This window comes from Apodemus sylvaticus, chromosome 10 (genome assembly GCF_947179515.1).
Source record: "Apodemus sylvaticus chromosome 10, mApoSyl1.1, whole genome shotgun sequence".
Lineage (NCBI taxonomy): Eukaryota > Metazoa > Chordata > Mammalia > Rodentia > Muridae > Apodemus > Apodemus sylvaticus.
Genome location: NC_067481.1, coordinates 46,235,611 through 46,255,930, shown reverse-complemented (window position 1 = coordinate 46,255,930; position 20,320 = coordinate 46,235,611). Strand labels below are relative to the sequence as shown.

The 20,320-nt window shown below is 56.2% G+C and overlaps 2 protein-coding genes across 6 annotated transcripts; one reads left to right on the top strand and one right to left on the bottom strand.

The window, feature by feature from the left end:
* Window positions 1–1,113: 1,113 nt before the first annotated feature.
* Git1 (GIT ArfGAP 1) lies at window positions 1,114–15,620 on the top strand. Of its 3 annotated transcripts, none has more exons than XM_052195310.1 (21): window positions 1,114–1,411; window positions 7,045–7,178; window positions 7,595–7,707; window positions 7,852–7,957; window positions 8,346–8,563; window positions 8,640–8,734; window positions 9,058–9,100; window positions 10,664–10,690; window positions 10,855–10,903; window positions 11,191–11,263; window positions 11,729–11,826; window positions 12,152–12,263; window positions 12,384–12,517; window positions 12,654–12,806; window positions 12,922–13,152; window positions 13,240–13,293; window positions 13,428–13,514; window positions 13,597–13,670; window positions 13,789–13,971; window positions 14,085–14,148; window positions 14,275–15,620. In XM_052195310.1, exons 1-21 carry the CDS (start codon window positions 1,360–1,362, stop codon window positions 14,485–14,487), a joined length of 2,313 nt encoding a protein of 770 aa, XP_052051270.1. In that variant the 5' UTR covers window positions 1,114–1,359; the 3' UTR covers window positions 14,488–15,620. The 3 variants fall into 3 exon arrangements, with proteins under 3 accessions (XP_052051270.1, XP_052051268.1, XP_052051269.1); XM_052195308.1 differs by having other exon boundaries at window positions 1,304–1,411; window positions 12,937–13,152; XM_052195309.1 differs by lacking the exon at window positions 10,664–10,690 and having other exon boundaries at window positions 1,304–1,411.
* Window positions 15,621–16,014: 394 nt separating this feature from the next.
* On the bottom strand, window positions 16,015–20,110 carry Tp53i13 (tumor protein p53 inducible protein 13). Of its 3 annotated transcripts, none has more exons than XM_052196943.1 (7): window positions 19,900–20,110; window positions 19,647–19,715; window positions 19,406–19,447; window positions 17,371–17,499; window positions 16,974–17,171; window positions 16,366–16,891; window positions 16,015–16,286 (listed from the first exon to the last, which is right to left on the bottom strand). In XM_052196943.1, the coding sequence occupies exons 1-7, from the start codon at window positions 19,981–19,983 to the stop codon at window positions 16,174–16,176; spliced, it is 1,161 nt and encodes a 386-aa protein (XP_052052903.1). In that variant the 5' UTR covers window positions 19,984–20,110; the 3' UTR covers window positions 16,015–16,173. The 3 variants fall into 3 exon arrangements, with proteins under 3 accessions (XP_052052903.1, XP_052052904.1, XP_052052905.1); XM_052196944.1 differs by having other exon boundaries at window positions 19,421–19,447; XM_052196945.1 differs by lacking the exon at window positions 17,371–17,499 and having other exon boundaries at window positions 19,421–19,447.
* Between the last annotated feature and the right edge of the window lie 210 nt (window positions 20,111–20,320).

The following is a 20,320-nucleotide window of genomic DNA, read 5'->3' as shown; positions in this document are numbered from 1 at the left end:
CATTACTTGTCTCCCCCTAGGGAAGAAGCCTGCCCACCTACAAGTCACTGCTGCTCTGACATTGCTGGGAGAAACAGACCCACTCAGGCACCCCTATCCAAGGACTCTCCCCAAACCTCCGTTTTATTATTAAGCAGGAATCCCTGACGCCCAGGGAACTCTCCCTTAACTATGTCACCACTGACCTGCCCCTTCTCCTATGCGCACGCTGCCCCCTACCCCTCCACCCCGTCTGCTGTGCTTTTGCCCTCTCCATAAGCTGAGTGCTCTGACAGCCCTTTTGCGGCTGTAGGGGTGGGGGCTGGGCACAAACGGGTCACACGTGTATGGGGGAGCATGCTCAGTGTGGGGCGCACCCACGTGCAGCATGCACTTCAGTTCCTTGCCTTCCCCCGCGCCGTCTCCATGAGGAGTCCAAGAAAAAAGGAAAAAAAAATCCTTACAAAAAATGGCCCCTGTGTGTTATAAGTATATGCTCAGGATACATATACTCCCGTCGGGCGGTCCAGAAACATCACTGATGCACAGGAAACAGCAAGTTAGTGCAGGTGCACACAACACTCTTAATAACCACCCTGATTCTTTGCTTACCTATTTGAAACAAGAATGATGTATTCTAGTCCCTTCAGAGAGGGAGTCACACTTAAGTGAGCTCTCGGGCACCTGGCCGTCCATATTGGTGGTAGTGTGTGTACTCCGCAGGGATATGGCCACGGACCCACCTGGACACAGAGGGAACCAGAACATACACCTCACCCCAACCCAGCCTCTGGCCGCTAGGAGCATTGTGCCTGGAGATTCTTCTTGTCCACCCCGATCCCGACCACGTCCGTCTCTCGGTTCTTGGACCGAGCGTCCCCTGGACCACTCCCCAATCGGAAAGTGAAGGTCAAAGTGCTAGCGGGTGTCTTGGTTGCAGACCAGGCTGGCGCGGGCCGCGGCTCCTTTAAGAACCCCCGTCCACTCCCTCCTGCGCGCAGGCTTCCTTTCTCCGAGAGGCTCGGCCACAGAGTCGAGCTGAGCGCCGGGGCGGGGTGCGGGCCGCCCCTCCCCCGGTGGGCAGGGCTTTCGCTGCTTCCTGCTGGAGCGGCCTGGGCCGCGCAGGGGGCGGGGAGAGCGGCGAACGGCGGCGGGGCGGCGCGGGGCGGCGCGGGGCGGAGGGCGCCCGAGGGCGAGCGGGCGGGCGGGCACGGCGGGTTCCGGGCCAGCCCCGGGGGCGGACGGTTGGCCGCGCGCGCGGAGCCTCGCCGGGGGCCTTGCGGGAGCCGGGCCGGGCCGCAGGGCCGCCGCCGCCGCCCGGGCCCGCCGCCCGCGCCCCCCACGCTGGCCCAGAGGGCTGCGGCCGCGTCGCCGCTGAGGATGTCCCGGAAGGGGCCGCGAGCGGAGGTGTGTGCGGACTGCAGCGCCCCGGGTAAGCGGCGGGACCGGGCCGGGGGCGGGACCGCGCCGAAGGCCGCCGCCGGGCCGGCGCCGAGGCCTGGCGGGAGCGCTGTGCGGGGCCGGAGGGTGGGGCGGGGGCCACTGCGGAGCGGCGTCCTTGGCGGGAGGGCCAGCTGCGGGGGGCGCTGTACGTTGGAGCCGGTCGACTTGGGGGAACCGCCTCCCACCTCCATCTCGGCATCCAGACGGAAGCCTGGTGTGGCAGGAGGGCCGTGGCGGAGGCCGGCAGGCTGTGGGAGGTGGGCGCTAGTATGGTTTGTGTCATCCCTGCCACCCCCGCGTCTTGCACCTGCTGCTCACATGTTCCGCGTGCCCGCCGGAGCGGTGGAGGGCAAGGGGCCTGGATACGGGCTGCTACCTGACAGGGGTAGGACTCCCAGCCCCTGCTTCCCAAGCCTGGGGCTCCTTAGAGGGCCCGGTGTTCAGGAACAATCTAAGCATGGGCATCTTCCCCGGAAGCATCTCCAGGCCTGCTGGTGTCTGGGAACATCTAGACTCAGCTTTTCCTGTTCCGGGTAGGCCTGTTGGAGAAGGTGTGCTAGGTATTGGTTCAGTCTAGACACTGATCCCTCCTGGACTTTAGCTCATTGGATAGGAGAAAGCAGTGAGGGGTGCTTAGGCTACCCTGGTCCAGATGACTCCTGAGCTGGCTGGACTTATACACTGTTTCCTCCCTACTAACCAGCAGAGTTCGGTCTGAGCTGGTGTGAAAGCCCCCTGGTTTGCTGAGGAAGTGGAGGGAGGGCAGCACCTCACCAGGCTGGTCCCTTATGTGGGAGGACACAGTCGGTGATGGGACCCAGCAGCTGGCTGGAGGCAGGAAGTTCCGGCCTTTGCCCATCCTCTATAAAAGAAGCCGTCTCTCCACACAGGGTCGGGTACTGTAGGTGTGATTAGATTGAGAGTGTGGGGTGCTGATTTGTGAGCCCATAACTTGTAGTCACCGCTTAAAGTCCCAAGATCTGACCGTGAGCCCAGGGAATGATGGTCCTGTAGTTCTCGTGGTCCAAACTGGAGTATGGGGAGTTGTGAGTAGCTGCAGGGCATGGGCGTGGGATACCCTGTAGGTGACTGACCCTGAGACCTCCTTAGGATAGGTCATGGTTTGGAGGGTCCTAGAAGATCCAGCTACAGATGGATGCCCATACCCCTAGTATGCTGAAAATGATGACTCCCTTTACCCCCGCCATGGGCTGGCCCTGAATGCATGAGCTAAGTGTCTATGCAGGCTGTCCCACACCTTTGTGGGATAAGCCTACGGAGCCTAGCAGGGGACGCTGGGGTCAGACAGTACCTTTGTTTCCAGTTTACGCTGTGACACTTTGCTCACTCTGGGCCTCAAGTGGAATAGAAAGGGGTTTTGAGGAGCCTTGCATCTCCCAGTCTACAGTCTTGGTTCTGGAGCAGAGGCCTGAAAGATGGAGTCTGTGACTGTCTGGCTAGAGCCTCTGGACACCCGGTCGGTGCTGGGAGGAACAGGGTGTGTTAGATGCTTAGGCCACTGAGCTCATAGCCCCCATCCTCATGTGACACGGGCAGGCCTGCCTGAGGACTCCTTTTTTCCCCCCTCTGATGCAAAATGCAAAATTACTAAGCAGCCGGGCAGAACATTGACAGTCTTCCTCCTTAGCCCACCCTAGCACCTAGGTTGTAGTGATCGCCACATGCAACCACTCCCCGGGTGCAAGTGTCAGTGTTTGTCAGGACTGCCCTGTACCGCACTGGGTCCGGCAGACAATGGCGTTGTCGACCTGGGCCTATAGCATCCCAAACAAGAGAGCATAAGCATGCCTGGCATTCTCATCTGCCATGTATATGATAAAATATAGTCCATATATATCCCAGTGTAGCCCAAAGTCACAGAGTCACTGTGATAGAACTCTGTCATTGCCTGGCTATGGTAGCGCGTGCCTTTAAGCCCAGCACTTGAGAGGCAGAAGCAGGCGGATCCCCAGGCCAGCCAGGGCTATGTAGTGAGATCATGGGGTGGGGTCATGGCATTTTTGTAGTTTATTAACTTGGAGTGTGATAGAGGTGAGACCCAGCCTGTGGTCAGAGACAGGTGCGAATATGTTGCAAGGCATTTGGACACAGTGTGACTGCTGTATGTAGCAGCTGTGCCACCTTAGCAGGTGCTGTGCCCCTGCCTGCTTAGGAATCCAGGAGAGGGCAGGAGTCTGGTGCCCTGGAGAATGTTGACTGTCCCCTTGCTTTGTCTCTGCCCCCTCTTCCTCATTGCCTTGGTCCGAAGAACTCTGGCCTGTCTCTCAAGTGTTCACTTCCCAACCCACAGCCTTTACATCAGCATCACACTGTAAAGACCTCCAGATACCCAGCCCATACGTGCCCAGAGCTGGGGAGTATGCCAGGACAATGTACTGACTCATTTGTCTTCTTTATTTTTTTTAAAGATTTGTTTGTTTGTTTGTTTATTATGTGAGTGCACTGTCTTCAGACACCCCAGAAGAGGGCATTGGATACCATTACAGATGGTTGTGAGCCACCATGTGGTTGCTGAGAATTGAACTCAGGACCTCTGGAAGAGCATTCAGTGCTCTTAACCACTGAGCCATCTCTCCAGCCGCCCCCCTACACACACACACATTTGTCTTCTTACAAGGACAAATGGTAGTGGTCTTTTGCTGTTTTTCGGGGAGGGGTGTTTGGTGTGGGGAGGCCGGTTCCAGACAAGGTCTCTTCTGTGTAGCCCTGGCTGTCTTGAAACTCACTCTGTAGACCAGGCCGGCCTTGAACTTTCAGAGATTCACCTGCCTCAGCTTCCTGAGTTCTGGATTAAAGGTGTGCACCAGCACTGCCCAGGTGGCTTTTGCTTCTTGTATTAGTGTATAACTTAAGTACAGCCAGGTGAATGAGTGTCCTGTAGCCTGTCTTTCTTTCTTTCTTCCTTCCTTTCTTTCTTTCTTTCTTTCTTTCTTTCTTTCTTTCTTTCTTTCTTTCTCTTTCTTTCTTTCCTTTTCTTTTCTTTTTCTTTTTCTTTTTTTCTTTTTTTTTAACTTTTGAGACAGGATATATAGACCAGGCTGGAGATTCACTTACTTACCTCTGCCTCCTGAGTGCTGTGATTAAAAGCACATCCTACCACGTGTGGCTATCCTGTGGGTTTCAGGCATGTGTAAGCCTATGTGGCCACCACTTTACCCAAAGTATACAACATTTCCATAGCTCTCCACAGCTTCCTCCTCTGACCACACTCCTCAAAGGTAACTTACTTCTCCTTGGATTCCTCTTGCCTGTTTTTGTTTTTGTTTTTTTTTGTTTTTGTTTTTTGTTTGTTTGTTTGTTTGTTTTTTTGGGGGGGGGTTCCAGAACTCAGAAATCCGCCTGCCTCTGCCTCCCAAGTGCTGGGATTAAGGCGTGTGCCACTACTGCCTGACCTCTTGCCTGCTTTTAAATACACCAATTTTTCTCTCTCATCTTCCAAGGGCTTGACACTTAGATGGGGAGAGGCCTGAGCCTAGGTTTTCTGTACAGGCCTGCTGGCCCTTTGAAGACTGGTGGGTTTTGGTGGTGGCATGAATTTATTTTAGACACCTTCCTATGGTTGGCACCAGCTGTCTTATCCTCATGTCCCTTCTGATAACCTGGCCACACATACTAGGCCTCACCTGCCTGTGGAGCAGCTGAAGGAAGACACTAAACCTTCTCTAAGCCTCACATTTCCTACCCTTCTGCCCAAGTTTGCAAGGAGCTCCATAGAAACCCTTCCTGGCCCTTACCCTTCAGAACTGGCAGGGGTGGGGTTTGAATTGGCTGGCCAAGGTCATTTGGACCTAGAGTGCAGGTAGAATTGTTAGATACAGACTTCCTATCTGTGTCATCCACTACTGAGCTGGCATTAGTGTGACCAAAACAAAGTGTTCCCTGCCCTCCCTTCCTGTTGGAGGTCACAGCATGAGAAAGGAAGACCCTTCTCAGGCAGGGAGAAGGTGCCAGGAGAGCTTTAGAACTTGTGGCTCTGGGACCACTAGATCTGGATGTCGAGCTGGTTCCTATAGGCCTGGCTTCTCCCCAAGGCCACAGGCCTGGGGTGGAGGCCTCAGGACTGCCTGGTTCTGATCCTGGCCTGGGCGGCTCCCTACTCACAGGAAACCCTACCTCTTCAACAAGAGGAATTTAGGCTGCATCATTTCCCGCTTCCTGCCTGGGCTGCAGGAGGTGACTGGCAGGCAGACCCCCTGACCCAGTGTTGTTTGGGAGTTGGGGGAAGGGAGTTTTCCATGCCCTGGGGAGGTGTGGTTCTCATTGTTTGGGTAAAGCCAACACAGAAGTACTCTAGAGCTCCCTCTTTGGGCAGAGGTGCCTGATCTCTTCCCGTTCTTAAAAGTCAGCTCCAGTGTGGTGGTCACTCTGTGCCTTGTTTTGTGAGATTCCAAAAGATGCCCGAATCCAAAGAGAGCTTTCACTTCCTGTTTCCACACTGTATTGGGGGACACCCCCAACATGGGCAGACGTTCAGCCCTGACTCAGTCTGCTCATGATTCTTGGAACTTTGATGGTGACGTTGGCTCCAAAGGCCAGAGAATTGTCTTATGGATGGGAGAGATTACTCCAGCCCCTAAGAGTCTCCACCGCTGAACATCCTGAGTTCTAATAAGGCAAGGCAGAGAGCCAGCCCCATCCCCCAGAACAAGGCTTCCTGAGCCTGGGTGGGGGACTGGGCAGAGCACAGTGTCCTGGAAGAGCGACTCCCTGCCCCCACTCTGGACAGCACACAATGGCCGCTTTCTCCCCCATGACCTTTCCTTTCTGTAGCCTGAGCTGTGTGCAGTTGTCTCCTCCCCCTTTCCAGAGGGGCTTGGTGTGGTGGCATCTCTACTACCCCTGAGGACCCAGAGCTCCTATCCATTAGTCCCCATTCCTGTTTCCCAAGTATATTTCACCCCCAAGGACTGGAGAATGACTCCCCAGACTAGTCCTGAGGCTGTGGGAGCAGAGGGCAGCAAGTTTAGGCTTGGCCTGGGCTCTGGCATTGAGGTGTCTGGCTCTGCATTCCAGCAGCACTCCTTATTAGTTGTATGACCTTGAGCAAGCCCTTTGACCTCTCTAAGCCACTTAATCCTCATCTGTAGAGCAAGATAGCACTTCTGAAAGGGATCAAGGCAGAATGCTTGGCCAATAAGTACTGAGCACTCCGACAAGGTTAGCCCCGTTGTCGGGAAGGCCACAAACCTACAGTGATGGTGGAATGAGGCTGGAGCCTCTCAGCTGTGTGAGAGCAGGGGTTGGGAGTAGTCTGTCAGACGGTGTCTAACAGGAGCATGCCTAGGACTGTGTGAGGTGTGGCATCAGGGCTCCTACTTCCCAATGGAATAGCCAGGTAGCAATCTTAATCCCTGAGGAGAGGCTGTGAGACTGATCGAAGTGGCTATGGGAGTGGAAGCTGTACCCACTGAGGAGCCCTGGGGACCCTACATTCCCAGAGGTATAAGGAATAGGAAAAGGCTAGTGGCCAGCTTCTGGGCTCCTGGGGAGACTATAAGTAAATATGCCTGAAGCATAAGCATGTACCAGGCCAGGGTGGGTGCTCGGGAGGTGGGGCCTTTCCTCTCTCTCCTACTGACTTCCGTACCTCTGCTCCCCCAGACCCTGGTTGGGCATCTATCAGCAGAGGTGTGCTGGTTTGTGACGAGTGCTGCAGTGTGCACCGGAGCCTAGGACGGCACATCTCCATTGTCAAGCACCTTCGCCACAGCGCCTGGCCTCCTACGCTGCTACAGGTAAGGAATGAACCAGAGACTGGTCTTCCCCGTGTGCAGGTAGGGGCCCAGGACTGGGCCCACACCCTCAGTCCGATGCACGTGTGCGCGCACACACCACACACACGCACCAGATTGGGCCCCTACCCTCAGTCTGGTGCACACGCACGCCTCGAGCACACACACACACACACCTGTTCATAATATGCAGCTCCCAAGATCAGCAGCTTGGACAGTGTCTTGAGCAAGTTGCTTAAACATTCTGAACCTTGGCAAACCCACCAAGGTAAACCGGCATGAATGGGTGGCCTGCCTGGGTATCAGGCACATTGTAGGACCTTTGGTGGTGTCTCCAGTTGTGGCAGGCACTTTGGAGTATCTCCCCCAGTGCCCGGCATGCAGTGGACACTCTCTTGCTTGGCATCTCTTCCCCACAGATGGTGCACACGCTTGCCAGCAATGGGGCCAACTCCATCTGGGAGCATTCCCTGCTGGACCCCGCACAAGTGCAAAGTGGCCGGCGCAAAGCCAACCCCCAAGACAAAGTGCAGTGAGTGGGGCTGCAGGGGCGGGGGCCAGCCGTGTGCCCTGGGTGGGGCTGCAGGGGCGGGGGCTGGCCGTGTGCCCTGGGTGGGGCTGCAGGGTCACATCCCTAAGCTGCTGGCTCCTGTTGCTTCCTGTGTGCTCCACGCAGCCCCATCAAGTCAGAGTTCATCAGGGCAAAATACCAGATGCTGGCGTTTGTTCACAAGCTTCCCTGCCGTGATGATGATGGGGTCACCGCCAAAGACCTCAGCAAGGTGTGAGGGGCCCCTCTTTCCATACCCACCACACCCTGAGGCCTAGGTCCCAGAGGCAGCATAGGGCCAGGGGAAACAGCAAGTGCAGGCGAGGGAACCCTGGGGTCCTTCATTTCCTCAGCAGTAAGATGGGAAGGTAAGAACAGGCCCCACCTCTAGCTCACATCTGTTGGAAGCAGAGCAGCACACTGAGGACAGTGCCTGGCAGCAGCTGTTAGTAACTGGCTTTACCCCTCTGGCCTGCCGGACATGGCCCCGTTTTGGCAAGGCCCCTTGGAGCTGGTAGGAGTACCAGGAACAGCAGTCGTGGGCTGGGGGAGAGGTTCCTTGTATATATATATCACGTGTATATATTACACTCATTTATTGCATCCTCTGCTCCTCACAGCAACTGCACTCGAGTGTGAGGACGGGCAACTTGGAGACATGTCTGCGCTTGCTTTCCCTGGGTGCCCAGGCCAACTTCTTTCACCCAGAAAAGGGCACTACACCTCTTCACGTGGCTGCCAAGGCAGGGCAGACACTGCAAGCTGAGCTGCTGGTAGTGTATGGGGCTGACCCCGGGTCCCCTGATGTCAATGGCCGCACACCCATCGACTATGCCAGGTGAGAATCAGCTAAAGAATGAGGCTTGAGGGGAGTGACTGCTGCTGTGTGGCTGAGCCGTGTCCCCTCCCCACAGGCAGGCGGGGCACCATGAACTGGCAGAAAGGCTAGTTGAGTGCCAGTATGAGCTCACTGACCGGCTGGCCTTCTACCTCTGTGGACGAAAGCCTGGTGAGCAGAGAATGAGCCCGGCCTGCCTAAGCCAGGCAGGTGGGACCCAGACACACCCAGCAGCAGGTGCCATAGTGGCGAAGCCAGCTGGGGAACTGTGTTGCTAGGCAACTGGCTCCTGTGAAATTGCTGCAGGCTCTGGGTTGCAGCAAGTGTGTTGGGGCCGAGGAGTGGGGGTGGGCTGACTTCTAGCCAGCTTCCAGGGCTCTTGGGGTATCCCGCCGACCTCCGTGTCCTCTGACACCTTCAAGTGGTGGTGAAGTGGGCTCCTGGATGCTGGCGCCACCTGCCATCAGTGACTTGGCATTTTTATTTTTGTTCAGATCACAAGAATGGGCATTACATCATCCCACAGATGGCTGACAGGTGAGTGCCCACCTGATGCCCCTTTCCAGCTATTAGATGTCAAGGTGACTTGACCCAGAGCCCTATCTCTTTCCAGGCTTTAGAGGCCTGGCCTCTCACCCTATACCCATAGTAACTAGCAACACAGGAATGTGTATAACCTAGCCCCTGCTACTGTGGACCTCAAGGCAGGCGGGAAATGTCAGTTCAACACACATGTGAACCTTGTGATTATTAAATGTCTGGAGGGTTCAGGTACAAGGAAAGGCCTAACGAGGGTGGACCATCATGTTCCACCTGCCGTGTAGCCTTTGGATGAAGTGCTCCCTCCAGGGAGAAGATAGCTGCAGGGAACGTGTAGGCTTTGGAACTACTGGCCAGGCTTCTAGTGTGCAGTGTGCAGTGCAAGGGGAGTAATGGTGAATTTTTGCCTCTGGTCATAGAGGCACCAAGGTAATTCAGCAGTGGAGGATATCCCCAGCCACTTACTCAGTTTACAGGACAAGAATGCATTAGCGCCACCTAGTGGTCCTCAAAGGACTACAACTTCATGCCAGGCAGTGCCCCTTGGCATTAGGAGAGGTTTTCCATCACAGCCTATGCAGACAGATGGAATGGTCACGCTGTGCAGCTCAGATTCCTAAACCCAGAACTCCCCTGTTCCAAGACCCAAAGATTCAATTCTACTTCTCTGGTTTGATCTGCCTAGTAGTGTGTGTTTGCATGCGTGTACCTGTATGCATAGTTAACACACAAACATGCACACGGGGACATAGTCAGTGGTTGTAACTTAGCACCTTCAGAGCCAGCTGCTGCTCTAGAGACAGCAGGGTAATGCAGACTCCACCTTATCCTGAGCTACAACTAAATAGGCGGGACAGCAGCAAGAGGTGCTAGGGTGCAGAGGTGGGGACAGCAAGCAACCTGTGGGCCACAGCATAATGTGAGGGAATGAGACTGGAAAGAGCCAGGCGAGGATGAACTTGTGGGGAACCTCAGCAAGGTCAGAGCCTTCCTGACGGGGTTCCAGGCGTGCCCGTAATGGATATGAGGCCGAATGGTACTACCTGACCATGTGACTTGAAGCAGGTTGCCCAGCCTGGGCCTTAGTCATCTCATCTCAACACGGGGCTGCTAATATTACCCTTTGGGGGAATATTGAGAGTAATTATACACAAATACAAAGTACTTAGCATATTTTTTTACGAAAGCATTGTGAAGCTGTGTGGTTGCCTATATTCTGTGTACGTTTACTATTGGGCTGTTTTAAGGCCAAGATCATAGCCAGAGTATTAGCGCTCTGCCACTGGGTGAGAAAGGGGTTTTAAAGAGTTTAAAAGCCCAGACAAGAGGAAACAAGGGCAGAAGTAGGAGTCAGGGCTAGGATCTGAGGAAGGAGGACACGTTGGATGCTCCACGTAGCTGACAGTAGGCGGTGGAACCAGCAGGGGAGACGAATTTCCTTGCATGTTCTGTGCTGAGTGTGTGGATGTGTCTGAGCTTGACATGTGAAGGCAAGAGCTGCCTGCTCCTGGGTAATTGCTGCTCTGTCCTGTTCTTCCCTTTGCTGCCTTCCTGGATTAGATCTCGGCAAAAGTGCATGTCTCAGAGGTACCCGCACCTGTCGGCTGCAGGCTGTGAAGTTTGGGTGGGGGAGGCTTGGTGTGTGGCCTCGGGGTCTCTACCCCCTGAGCTCCCTGCATGCTTGGGAGGCACCCAGCAGGGAGCAGGGCATCCCTCAGGTCTGGCCGCTCTCCTCCTACCTTTGTCCACAGCTTGGATCTGTCCGAATTGGCCAAAGCTGCCAAGAAGAAGCTGCAAGCCGTGAGTGCCTTGACCAGCTAGGGCTACTTAGGGGGCGCGGCCCTCCCCCATGTCACCAGCCTCCCTCCCTCCCTCCTTCCCTCCCATCATGCCCTTGTCTTTGATACTGTGGTGTATTCAGAGCCACATCTCTGAGAGGAGGAAATGGCCTGCACTCTCTCTTCCTTGCACATAAAACCTTACCCTCACCCCACACCTAAGACAGGCCGGGTGACACAGGGGTCATGAGACTTCCCCACATCACACAACATCCCGACAGACACTGGTCCCCCTCTCTGCCTCTCTAGCTCAGCAACCGGCTCTTTGAGGAACTTGCCATGGATGTGTATGACGAGGTGGATCGGAGAGAAAATGATGCTGGTAAGTGGTAAGGGACCTGCTGCAAAGAGCTGGGACCCAGTGACCTAGGGAAAGGGGGTGCTGCTCGGAGGCCTGCTGGGGTGAGTCCCTGCCATCCCCCGCTGGGCAGTGCTGAGCTGTAGGCAGCTGGCTGCCTCCCTGCCCACCAGGCACTGGAGCTCATCTTGCTTTGGCTGCCTCCCACTCTGGCTGTCTCCCCAGCCATGCTCCACCCCTCCCCTGCATCACTCCTTCCAGGCCACAGCCAGATTCCAACCCAAACCCTGGGGCTGGCCTGGTGGGCCCTGCCTTGTTGTGTTGTCAGTGGGCGGGCCTCCCGAGGCCTGGCCCGGCTTTTGTGTTCGTGGAGACCCTGCTTTCGACACTGGCCCAAGAGGAGGGCCTGGGGCCTGCTCAGTGTTTCTCCCCCTCTTCTCTGAGAGCCCATTCACAGTGGGTGATCCGCTCCCTGCCCTTCCCCCACAGTGTGGCTAGCTACCCAAAATCATAGCACCCTGGTGACGGAGCGCAGTGCTGTACCCTTCCTGCCAGTCAACCCTGAATACTCAGCCACTCGGAATCAGGTGAGGAGGGATAGGCAGGAGGCCTGGGTAGTTTTCTTTCTATCTCGGAGCCCTGCCCTTCCTTAGCTGGAGACAAGCTGGCACCCAGGCAGGCTCTCCTGAGGCCTCCCTCAGGGTCTGAGTAGGAGTGGGATGGATCATTGTCTAGGACTGTGGGTATGCAGCCTCCTAAGGGCTCCCTTGGGTGTCCTTACGGCTTTGCCGCCCTGCGGATGTTGGGCTGGGTGTTAGCCGTGAATCCTTGGGGTGGCGGGGCCTGCTCTGCTGTTGTGTTCCAGCCCCGAGCCAACCAGAAGTCCCCTCATGTGAGCTTTCTGCCTTGTAGGGACGACAGAAATTGGCCCGTTTTAATGCCCGAGAGTTTGCTACCTTGATCATCGACATTCTCAGTGAGGCCAAACGGAGGCAGCAGGGCAAGAGTCTAAGCAGCCCCACAGGTGGGGGCACGGGCAGCCCAAGGCCTTACTGCAGGCCCTGCGGTCACCGTTGCCTGGGATCTTGATAAATGATGTGTGTGGCTGAGCAAGCCCCGAGTGACAGGTCTTTTCTGTCTTTAGACAACCTCGAGCTGTCTGCACGGAGCCAGAGTGACCTGGACGACCAGCACGACTACGATAGCGTGGCTTCTGACGAAGACACGGACCAGGAGCCCTTGCCCAGTGCCGGCACCACGCGGAACAATCGTGCCAGGGTCTGAGCACTGACCCTGCCCTTCCCTCCCCTGGTGTCCTCTGTTCCTCTGGCCTCTCTAGACCCAGCTCCATGTTACACACAGCCCAGCTCTGGCCAGCCTCTGCCCCGAGACTGACTGGCTTCTGTCCCTGCAGAGCATGGACTCTTCAGATCTGTCTGATGGGGCTGTGACGCTGCAGGAGTATCTGGAGCTGAAGAAGGCTCTGGCCACCTCTGAGGCCAAAGTGCAGCAGCTCATGAAGGTCAACAACAGTCTGAGTGACGAGCTTCGGAGGCTGCAGAGGGAGGTGAGCACGGCTGGGGTGGGGGGCAGGGAAGCATCCAAGGCTCTGAGATTGGGGTCACCTTTCCAAAGGTGGTGCCTGCCTTGACCCGGAGGTGGACACCATTGTGTACACTCAGATCCACAAACTGCAGGCAGAAAACCTGCAGCTCCGGCAGCCAGCAGGACCAGCGCCTCCGCCCGCCCTGCCCAGTGAACGGGCAGAGCACACACTCATGGGGCCTGGGGGAAGCACCCATCGCAGGGACCGCCAGGCCTTCTCTATGTATGAGCCAGGCTCTGCCCTGAAGCCCTTTGGAGGTGCACCTGCAGACGAGCTTGCCTCTCGGCTCCAGCCTTTCCACAGCACAGTGAGTAGTAGCCTGTTGGCCTTGGTTGGGGAAATGAGGGAGGGTCACACTAACTCAAAGCGTATGACACTGTTCTGCCTCCCTCAGGAGCTGGAAGATGATGCCATCTATTCAGTGCATGTCCCTACTGGCCTTTATCGGGTAAGCATGACCTGGGGAAGGACGGTGAACCCTGCACCAGTGAGTCACCAGCCCTAGTGGCCATCAAGCTGTGCTGGGACAGACACTGCACTGCAGGTGGTGGAGACTGACTCTGGCCCTGCCCTGGCTTTCAGATCCGGAAGGGGGTGTCTGCCTCTTCTGTGCCCTTCACTCCCTCCTCCCCACTGCTGTCATGCTCCCAAGAAGGAAGTCGGCACACGGTAATTTGCATCCCAGTGCCCAGGGACAGTGTGTGGGCTGCTATACAGGTCCATGAATATGTGCTTACCCCTCTCCCCCCAGAGCAAGCTTTCACGCCATGGCAGTGGTGCAGACAGTGACTATGAGAACACACAGAGTGGGGATCCTCTGCTTGGGTGAGATACCTGGGAGTCTCCAGCCCTGCCAGCTCCTGGAGGGGAGGCGGTGGGGGAGGGTCCAGCCATGCAGATGCAGGCAAGCCCTCAGTGCCTGGAATCTTCCCACCCGGGTCAGGCTTGAAGGGAAGCGATTCCTAGAGCTGAGCAAGGAGGAGGAACTGCACCCTGAGCTGGAGAGCTTAGATGGAGACCTAGACCCCGGGCTCCCCAGCACCGAAGATGTCATCCTAAAGACAGAGCAGGTCACCAAGAACATTCAGGAACTCTTGCGGGCAGCCCAGGAGTTCAAACATGACAGGTAGTGTGGGCACAGTTTTTTGTAACTTGTGAGTTCTTTGGTGGAGGGTGACACTAGGGTCCTGACTCTGGGACTCAGAAGTCCCTCACCTGTCTCCTCCCTTCCCCTGACAGCTTTGTGCCCTGTTCAGAAAAGATCCACTTGGCTGTGACTGAGATGGCCTCTCTCTTCCCAAAGGTACAAGGGGAGGGCCTTGGGGCGGGGCAGATGCAGGTAAGCTGCCTGTTGCCTGGGTAGAGGTGAGCACCTGAGCCAGTCAGAAGCCTGGCTTAAAGTCCAGAGCTCATGGGCTCCTCCCTCCAGAGGCCAGCCCTGGAGCCTGTGCGCAGTTCACTGCGGCTGCTCAACGCCAGCGCCTACCGGCTGCAGAGTGAGTGCCGGAAGACAGTGCCTCCAGAGCCCGGCGCGCCTGTGGACTTCCAGCTGCTGACTCAGCAGGTGATCCAGTGCGCCTATGACATCGCCAAGGCTGCCAAGCAGCTGGTCACCATCACCACCCGAGAGAAGAAACAGTGACCACTTTCCCTGCCCTTACCCACACCCTGGGACCTCACTGGCCATGGGAGCTGGGCCACTCCAGACACTAACCCACCCCCAACAGAGCCACCGGCACAAGTGCCCTTAGTGCCACCGTTCTCCTCTGGCATCCAGGTCCCCAAGGATGGGAATGTGAGGTGACAGGAGCTTCTGTCCCCCACATTCCATGCCCCTCCCTCTGTACATAGCATCCCTGCCCTGCTGATGTGCAGGAGCCTCAAGGAATCCCTCCCAGCTCTTCACCTGCCTTCCAGGGCACCCTCAGCAAAGGGTCGGACAGGGACACTCCAAATGGGGCAGCTCCGCCTACTGCACCCTCTCCCCATGAGCCAGTTAGCCCTAGTGGGGCCAAGCAGGGGCACCCTCTCCTTTGTACATTATCTCCGGATGTCTGCCCTGTAGCCAGCAGCCCCCCCCCCCACTTGCTGCTCTTTCATGCCAAATGGCCCCTGCCCAGAGCACAGGCCCCAACTTGTGTGCCAGGGTCCCCAGCAGCAAACACTGGAAAGTTTTTCCTCTCCCCTACCCCTTAATTTTAACTTTGTGGTAACTGAGTGTCCCTGCGTTCCTAAAACTATGTGAGCGGCAGTGCCGCTCCCGAGACCTGGCCCACCTGGAGCTCTGAGGGCAGGGGAACCAGAGGAGTGGGACCAGCGTTGGAAGTCAGCTTCCCTCTCCCCCACCTGGGACAGGGGACTGCCAGGGTCACCAGCTGTGGTCCAGTTGCTGCCCCTACTTGTATCCCTATCCTATAAACTTAAAAGGAAAACCACTTCCCTCCATCTCTCCCCGGCCCCTGTGGGAAGTGTGCTGGCCAGGCAGAGGACAGCACCTGCGCCTGGGGCTGGCTCCCCAGGGTCCCCAACTCAGCTGGTGGCTGTGGAACTGAGCCCCTCCCCCTAGCCTCTGCAAGGCCAGCACCCACATCACTACCTGTACCTACAGTGACCCACCCCTGAAGGCCTGGGGATCTGGCTGCAGCTGGGAAGGCTGGCAGGCACTGACAGCACCCACCAGCTCTTCTCCCAACCACCTCCCCTAGCCTGTGGTGGTGGGTAGCTGTCAGAACGTGTGTCATGTACATTTGTATCAAAAATAAATAAGTGACCATGTGCCACTTCTGATGTCTAGCGGCTGGAGGTGGGGCTCAGCCCAGGACTCAGTTCTTGGTTCGCGTCACAGTCCTGCTACTTACCACGTCCCCTGCCTGCAGTCCTTGCAAGGCTGAGTGAGGCAGGACAGCAGGTTTAAGGTTGTCCTGGGGCCACAGAGATTGGGGGGTGAAGAGTCAGGAGTGTGTGTGTGGCGGGGGAGACATGCAGAAAAGTGAGCAAGTGAGGAGCGCCATGCCAGTACCTGAGCTAGGCAGGCCCAAGCCGCTTCACAGAAACCAGCCTGAAGTGATTCAAAGAGCGCTGGGGGCCAGCTCCACTCTAACTCTACCCCCAGGGCTAATGACCTGAAAGGAGTGCGACTGAGGGCAAGATACACTCGCCCAACTCCGAATTCTACTAAAATAATTTAATTAGAAACAGGAATTTGTATCAGGAAGGCTACAAGGATACTCGCCAAGAAACCAGGTGAAGCCGTCAGAGCCTCTCTGCTGCCGCCAGGGGGCGCCCGCGGACAGCCCACGTGGCAGCGGTCACAGAGGGGCGGAGCCGCTCAGTCCGAGCTCTCTGAGTCCGGGCCACTATCCGGCGTGGGTGGGAGCAGGGGCCGTCTGCGAGACCGCTTGATCCGGCGCGAGGGCAAAGGCAGCCTCCGTTTCAGGATAGCTGTGGAAGGACGAGAGGTCAAAGGCAAGGATTTCCAGGGATTGGGTGCTCTTGGTGGGGTGTGGGGTGCTCCTCTCACCAGCCACAGTGTCCTGGCTGTCTGCCGTGGGCCCCCAGTAGATACTCTCGCTCCTGCGGAAGTTCCGGTGCAGTCGCGTGCAAAGCGTGGCCAAGGTGAGCAGGACCAGCAGGAAGGTCAGGGCCATGGCAGCCCAAGCAGCTTCTTCAGTACGAGGAGTGGGCCCTCGGGCTACCCGGGGAGGCACTGCGGCTCGAGGAGCTGGGGAAACCTGACCCGGACAGGCACAACCTCCAGGGTTGCCTTGCCCACTGGGCAAGGGAGCCTCTGTCCTGGACCCAAAATTGCCTCCAGGTCCCCCAGTCATCAAGGAGACCGGGGCCACTGATGAGGTTCCCAAAGTCGTCTGCTGGGCCTTCAGGCTCTGTGAAGTAACCCTCAGGCCTGAGGGAGTGGATTGGAGACCCAGGGCAGCCCGGAGACCCCTTCTCTTGACAACACTGATGGAGGACCGCCTGGGTCCTCTAGATGTCACCTTTAGCCCAGGAGGTCGCCAGCTCCGCAGAGCAAAGGCCAGAGTCGGGGCCTACGGAGAAGAGCAGAGCAATCAGCCCTACTCTCTGTCACCCAACACTCCTGCCACCAAGCCTGGTCCCAGCACCCCTCACCTGTACACACCGTCTCCCACAAAGCTTCCCTCTTCTGGAGGCTGGCATCATGGGAGTGGGCCCAAAAAGGCTGTCAGGGAGAAACCACACACTCTTTCTCTGTTTCCGCCGCCGCCGTCTCTTCAGCCAGTGGGCAACCCAGGCTGGCTCTATCCACGCCATCTCCAGTGCGGTCCCCCATGCTGTCAGCACCAAAGGCTATGAAAGATTGTAACAACTAGGATGGAAGGAGACCCTGAGTTTTCCTTTCTCTGCCCATAGTGCCTCGCCCTTCTGTAGCACAACACCCTGGTTTTTGGGTGGGGGAAGAGGATGAGACAGGTTCTCACTACATAGTCCTGGCTTTTTTTTTTTTTTTTAATTTTTGTTTTCAGCACATTTTTTACTAACCACTTACCCGGTCCCAAGTGAGACTAAAATCAGGAATGAGTGTGGGCTTAGTCACATACACATGGGCCAAGACAGCAAGCCGGAGCTTCAACCAGGGGTGGGCACAGGGGTGGTAGAAGAAGGTGATACCCTCAGCCTGGAGGAAAGGCAGAGATATCAAGCCATGCCCAGCACCCTCCCAGAGAATCACAATTTTTCCTATCCTAGGCTCCAGGATAAAAGGGATATCAGAAAGTGCCGTCCACCTCCAGGAAAAGGCAAAGGGCCTTAAGTACTCAAGTGTACTCCTTTCTAATTCACCTCTCATCTCCATCAAGTGCACCCCTCCCCCAAAGGTGCACCTCTGGGCAAGACCGCATAGCTAAGTAACCCTGTTAAGACTCCAAACATGCTCCCCAGCCTCCTCACACAGTGCTGGGGATTAGCATCAGGGCCCTCTCACCACTGGCCTGCATCCCTGGCCCACAATGAACAGGCTTCAGCCGTATTTCTCTGCATTAATGGTTCTACAAGTCCCAATTCAGGCTCTACCCTCATATGAAGACCAAGTCTTCTATTCATCCAATCTGTGCTCTCTCCCAGGAGTATCTAGACACACAACCTGACTACACAGTCCCAGGATAGGAGCATTTCATCAATCATTATTCTTTGAGTTGACCTGTGCTAGGTGCTATAAAAGACACCAAAAGAGAACTCCCAGGCCTTGGGGAATGTATAAGAGCCTGGGGGGGGGGGGAAGCTAGGTGTGATCGTGTACACCTGTGATCCAAGCCATCTGGAACATAACGTAAGATTGTCAAGACTAGACCAGGGTACACAGTGAATACCAGGCCAGCCTAGGCTAGGCAGGCCCACCTCTAAAGTCCATGGAGTAGCAGGAGAAAAATGCAGGGAAGTAAAAAACTGATACAACTCAAACCGGTGTGTGTGACGGGAGCTGGGGAATGGAGGGTTAGGTGCTAGGGATCTCAGCCCAGGCAAACACTCGACCAGCAAGCTCCATCCTCACCGGCTGTTCACTATTTTCCCTCTTAAGTTTTAAAACAGAGTCAGTGTCTCAACATGGTCCAGGCTGGCCTTGAGTTTATCCCACCTGCCTCAGCCTTCTGAGGATCTCACAGTATAAAAGCCTGTGCCACCAGGTCCCGCTAGCTCAGTGAACTCTAAGAGAAGGGGATAAAGGCAGACAAGAGGCAGTCAAGTCCAATAGTGTACTTTCTGAAACCCTAGCTCTTCAATAGGCAGGTGAATCAGAGCTTTAAGATCATTCTTGGCTATAGAACAAGTCTGAAGCCAGTTTGGGCTACATAAGACCTTATATCAAAAAGAGAGGTGGAGATAGGGCCCAGTGGTTAAGAACTTGCTTTTGCTGATCTTCTAGAGAAACTGGGTTCAGTTCCCAGTACACACATGACAGTTCACAACCTATAACTCCAGATCCAGGGGATCTGACCATCTGTTCTGAACATACAAAGGCACAGGTGCCTAATCTATAGAGCGAGTTCCAAGACAGCCAGTTCTACACAAAGAAATGCTGTCTCAAAAAACCAAAAAACAAAACTAAACAAAATAAAATAAAAAACAAGCAACAACGAAAAACCACAGGCAAAATTCATACCCATAAAATAAATCTAAACAAGTTTTAAAAGAGCATTCATAAAAATTGAACTCAGTTTACAACACATTAACACACACATTACTAACATGATACAGTGTTTTGCGATTCAAACACTATTCGTTTATTTCTCAAAGCTGAAGGGACAGAATGCCATCTCTTGCAGAAAACCAGAGCCTAGAAAGACAAGAGAATCCAAATACACCAGCACTGGGATATGGGTTGTTTTTGCTACCCTGAGTTCCACTTGCCACGCATCTAACTACTCAGCAGAACCCCCGACCACACACTACAGATCAGTCCTGGGACCAGCAAGCCTTACTTTCTATACAAAGTGGTAAGGGGTGGAGCCATGATAGACAGTGGTAGTATGGAGAACACTCTGCCTCCTAGGAGGATCCCAAGATGGGCCCCTGGTTGTACTTACCTGCCCTTGTCTCACCTGTGTGTAAGTCACTCTTGGTAACACCTACACATGGGAAAAGAAGAAAGCAGCTGGGGACTTCGTGTTGGGTGTGAAGAAGGGACAACCAGCCCCAAGCCCTGGACTGAGAGGAAGACGCTGGAGACTGAGAGCAGGAGAAACCAACAGATGTCCCAGTCGGGCGACCATCGAGGATGCAGCGAGGCCGTTCACACCCTTCTCCTCGGCCCTACGGGGTTCCTACCTGTGGAGGCAGAGGCCACAGGCCTTCGGGACAAGGGGTTCCTGCCTCCTCCTCAGGCTCAGCCACCACCTGTGGGTTCAAGGCAAGGAGCTGGGCGTTGGCCTCTGCGAGGGCCCCGCCCTTTCGGTACCAGGAGTAGAGGCGCAGACGAATGGAGGGGCCTCCGAATCCCCTCGCGCGCGCCAAGACAAAGTTGAAGCAAAGCGCTTTGAGATTCCCCTGCCAAGACCTTCCCAGGAGCCGGTCGCCTTACCTCGCGAAGACTCAGGAGCCCCACCAGAGCTACCAGAAGCAACCGGGGCGGAGGTGGAGGAGGAGGAGGAGGAGGAGGAACCATTTCAGCTGGGCCAGCAGTCCCGCCAACCAACTAGCTGCAGCGCCGCTCGCGCGCGCCCGCGACCCCGCGCCGCTCGCGCGCCCACGTAGACCGCGGCTGGCGCACAGTCCCGCTCCCTCCTTGCCGGGCCTCGTGCCCCGCCCCGCCCACCGCCAGCCCCGCCCCGCCCACCACCAGGCCCGCCCTCGCCCGCACACCCCTCCCACCGCCAGGCCAGCGCACGCGTCCTGAACCCAAAGCTGGAAAAGTTAAGTCTCCACGGATCTACTGGTCTCCAAGCCGGCGGGACCACCTCCCTCGGCCGAGATGCGCCCCGGCGCGTTTGTGCAACCATCAG

Bases quoted from the DNA above. Each gene is read 5' to 3' on its own strand.
- Git1 (XM_052195310.1), top strand. From the start codon at position 1,360: ATGTCCCGGAAGGGGCCGCGAGCGGAGGTGTGTGCGGACTGCAGCGCC. The intron at 9,101-10,663 runs GTGAGTGCCCAC...TTCCTGGATTAG, and splicing joins ATCCCACAGATGGCTGACAG to ATCTCGGCAAAAGTGCATGT. The intron at 14,149-14,274 runs GTACAAGGGGAG...TCCTCCCTCCAG, and splicing joins TGGCCTCTCTCTTCCCAAAG to AGGCCAGCCCTGGAGCCTGT.
- Tp53i13 (XM_052196943.1), bottom strand. From the start codon at position 19,983: ATGGTTCCTCCTCCTCCTCCTCCTCCTCCACCTCCGCCCCGGTTGCTT. The intron at 17,500-19,405 runs GTAAGTACAACC...CCTTTCCTCCAG, and splicing joins CACAGGTGAGACAAGGGCAG to GCTGAGGGTATCACCTTCTT. The intron at 16,287-16,365 runs GTGAGAGGAGCA...GTCCTTCCACAG, and splicing joins CAGCCAGGACACTGTGGCTG to CTATCCTGAAACGGAGGCTG.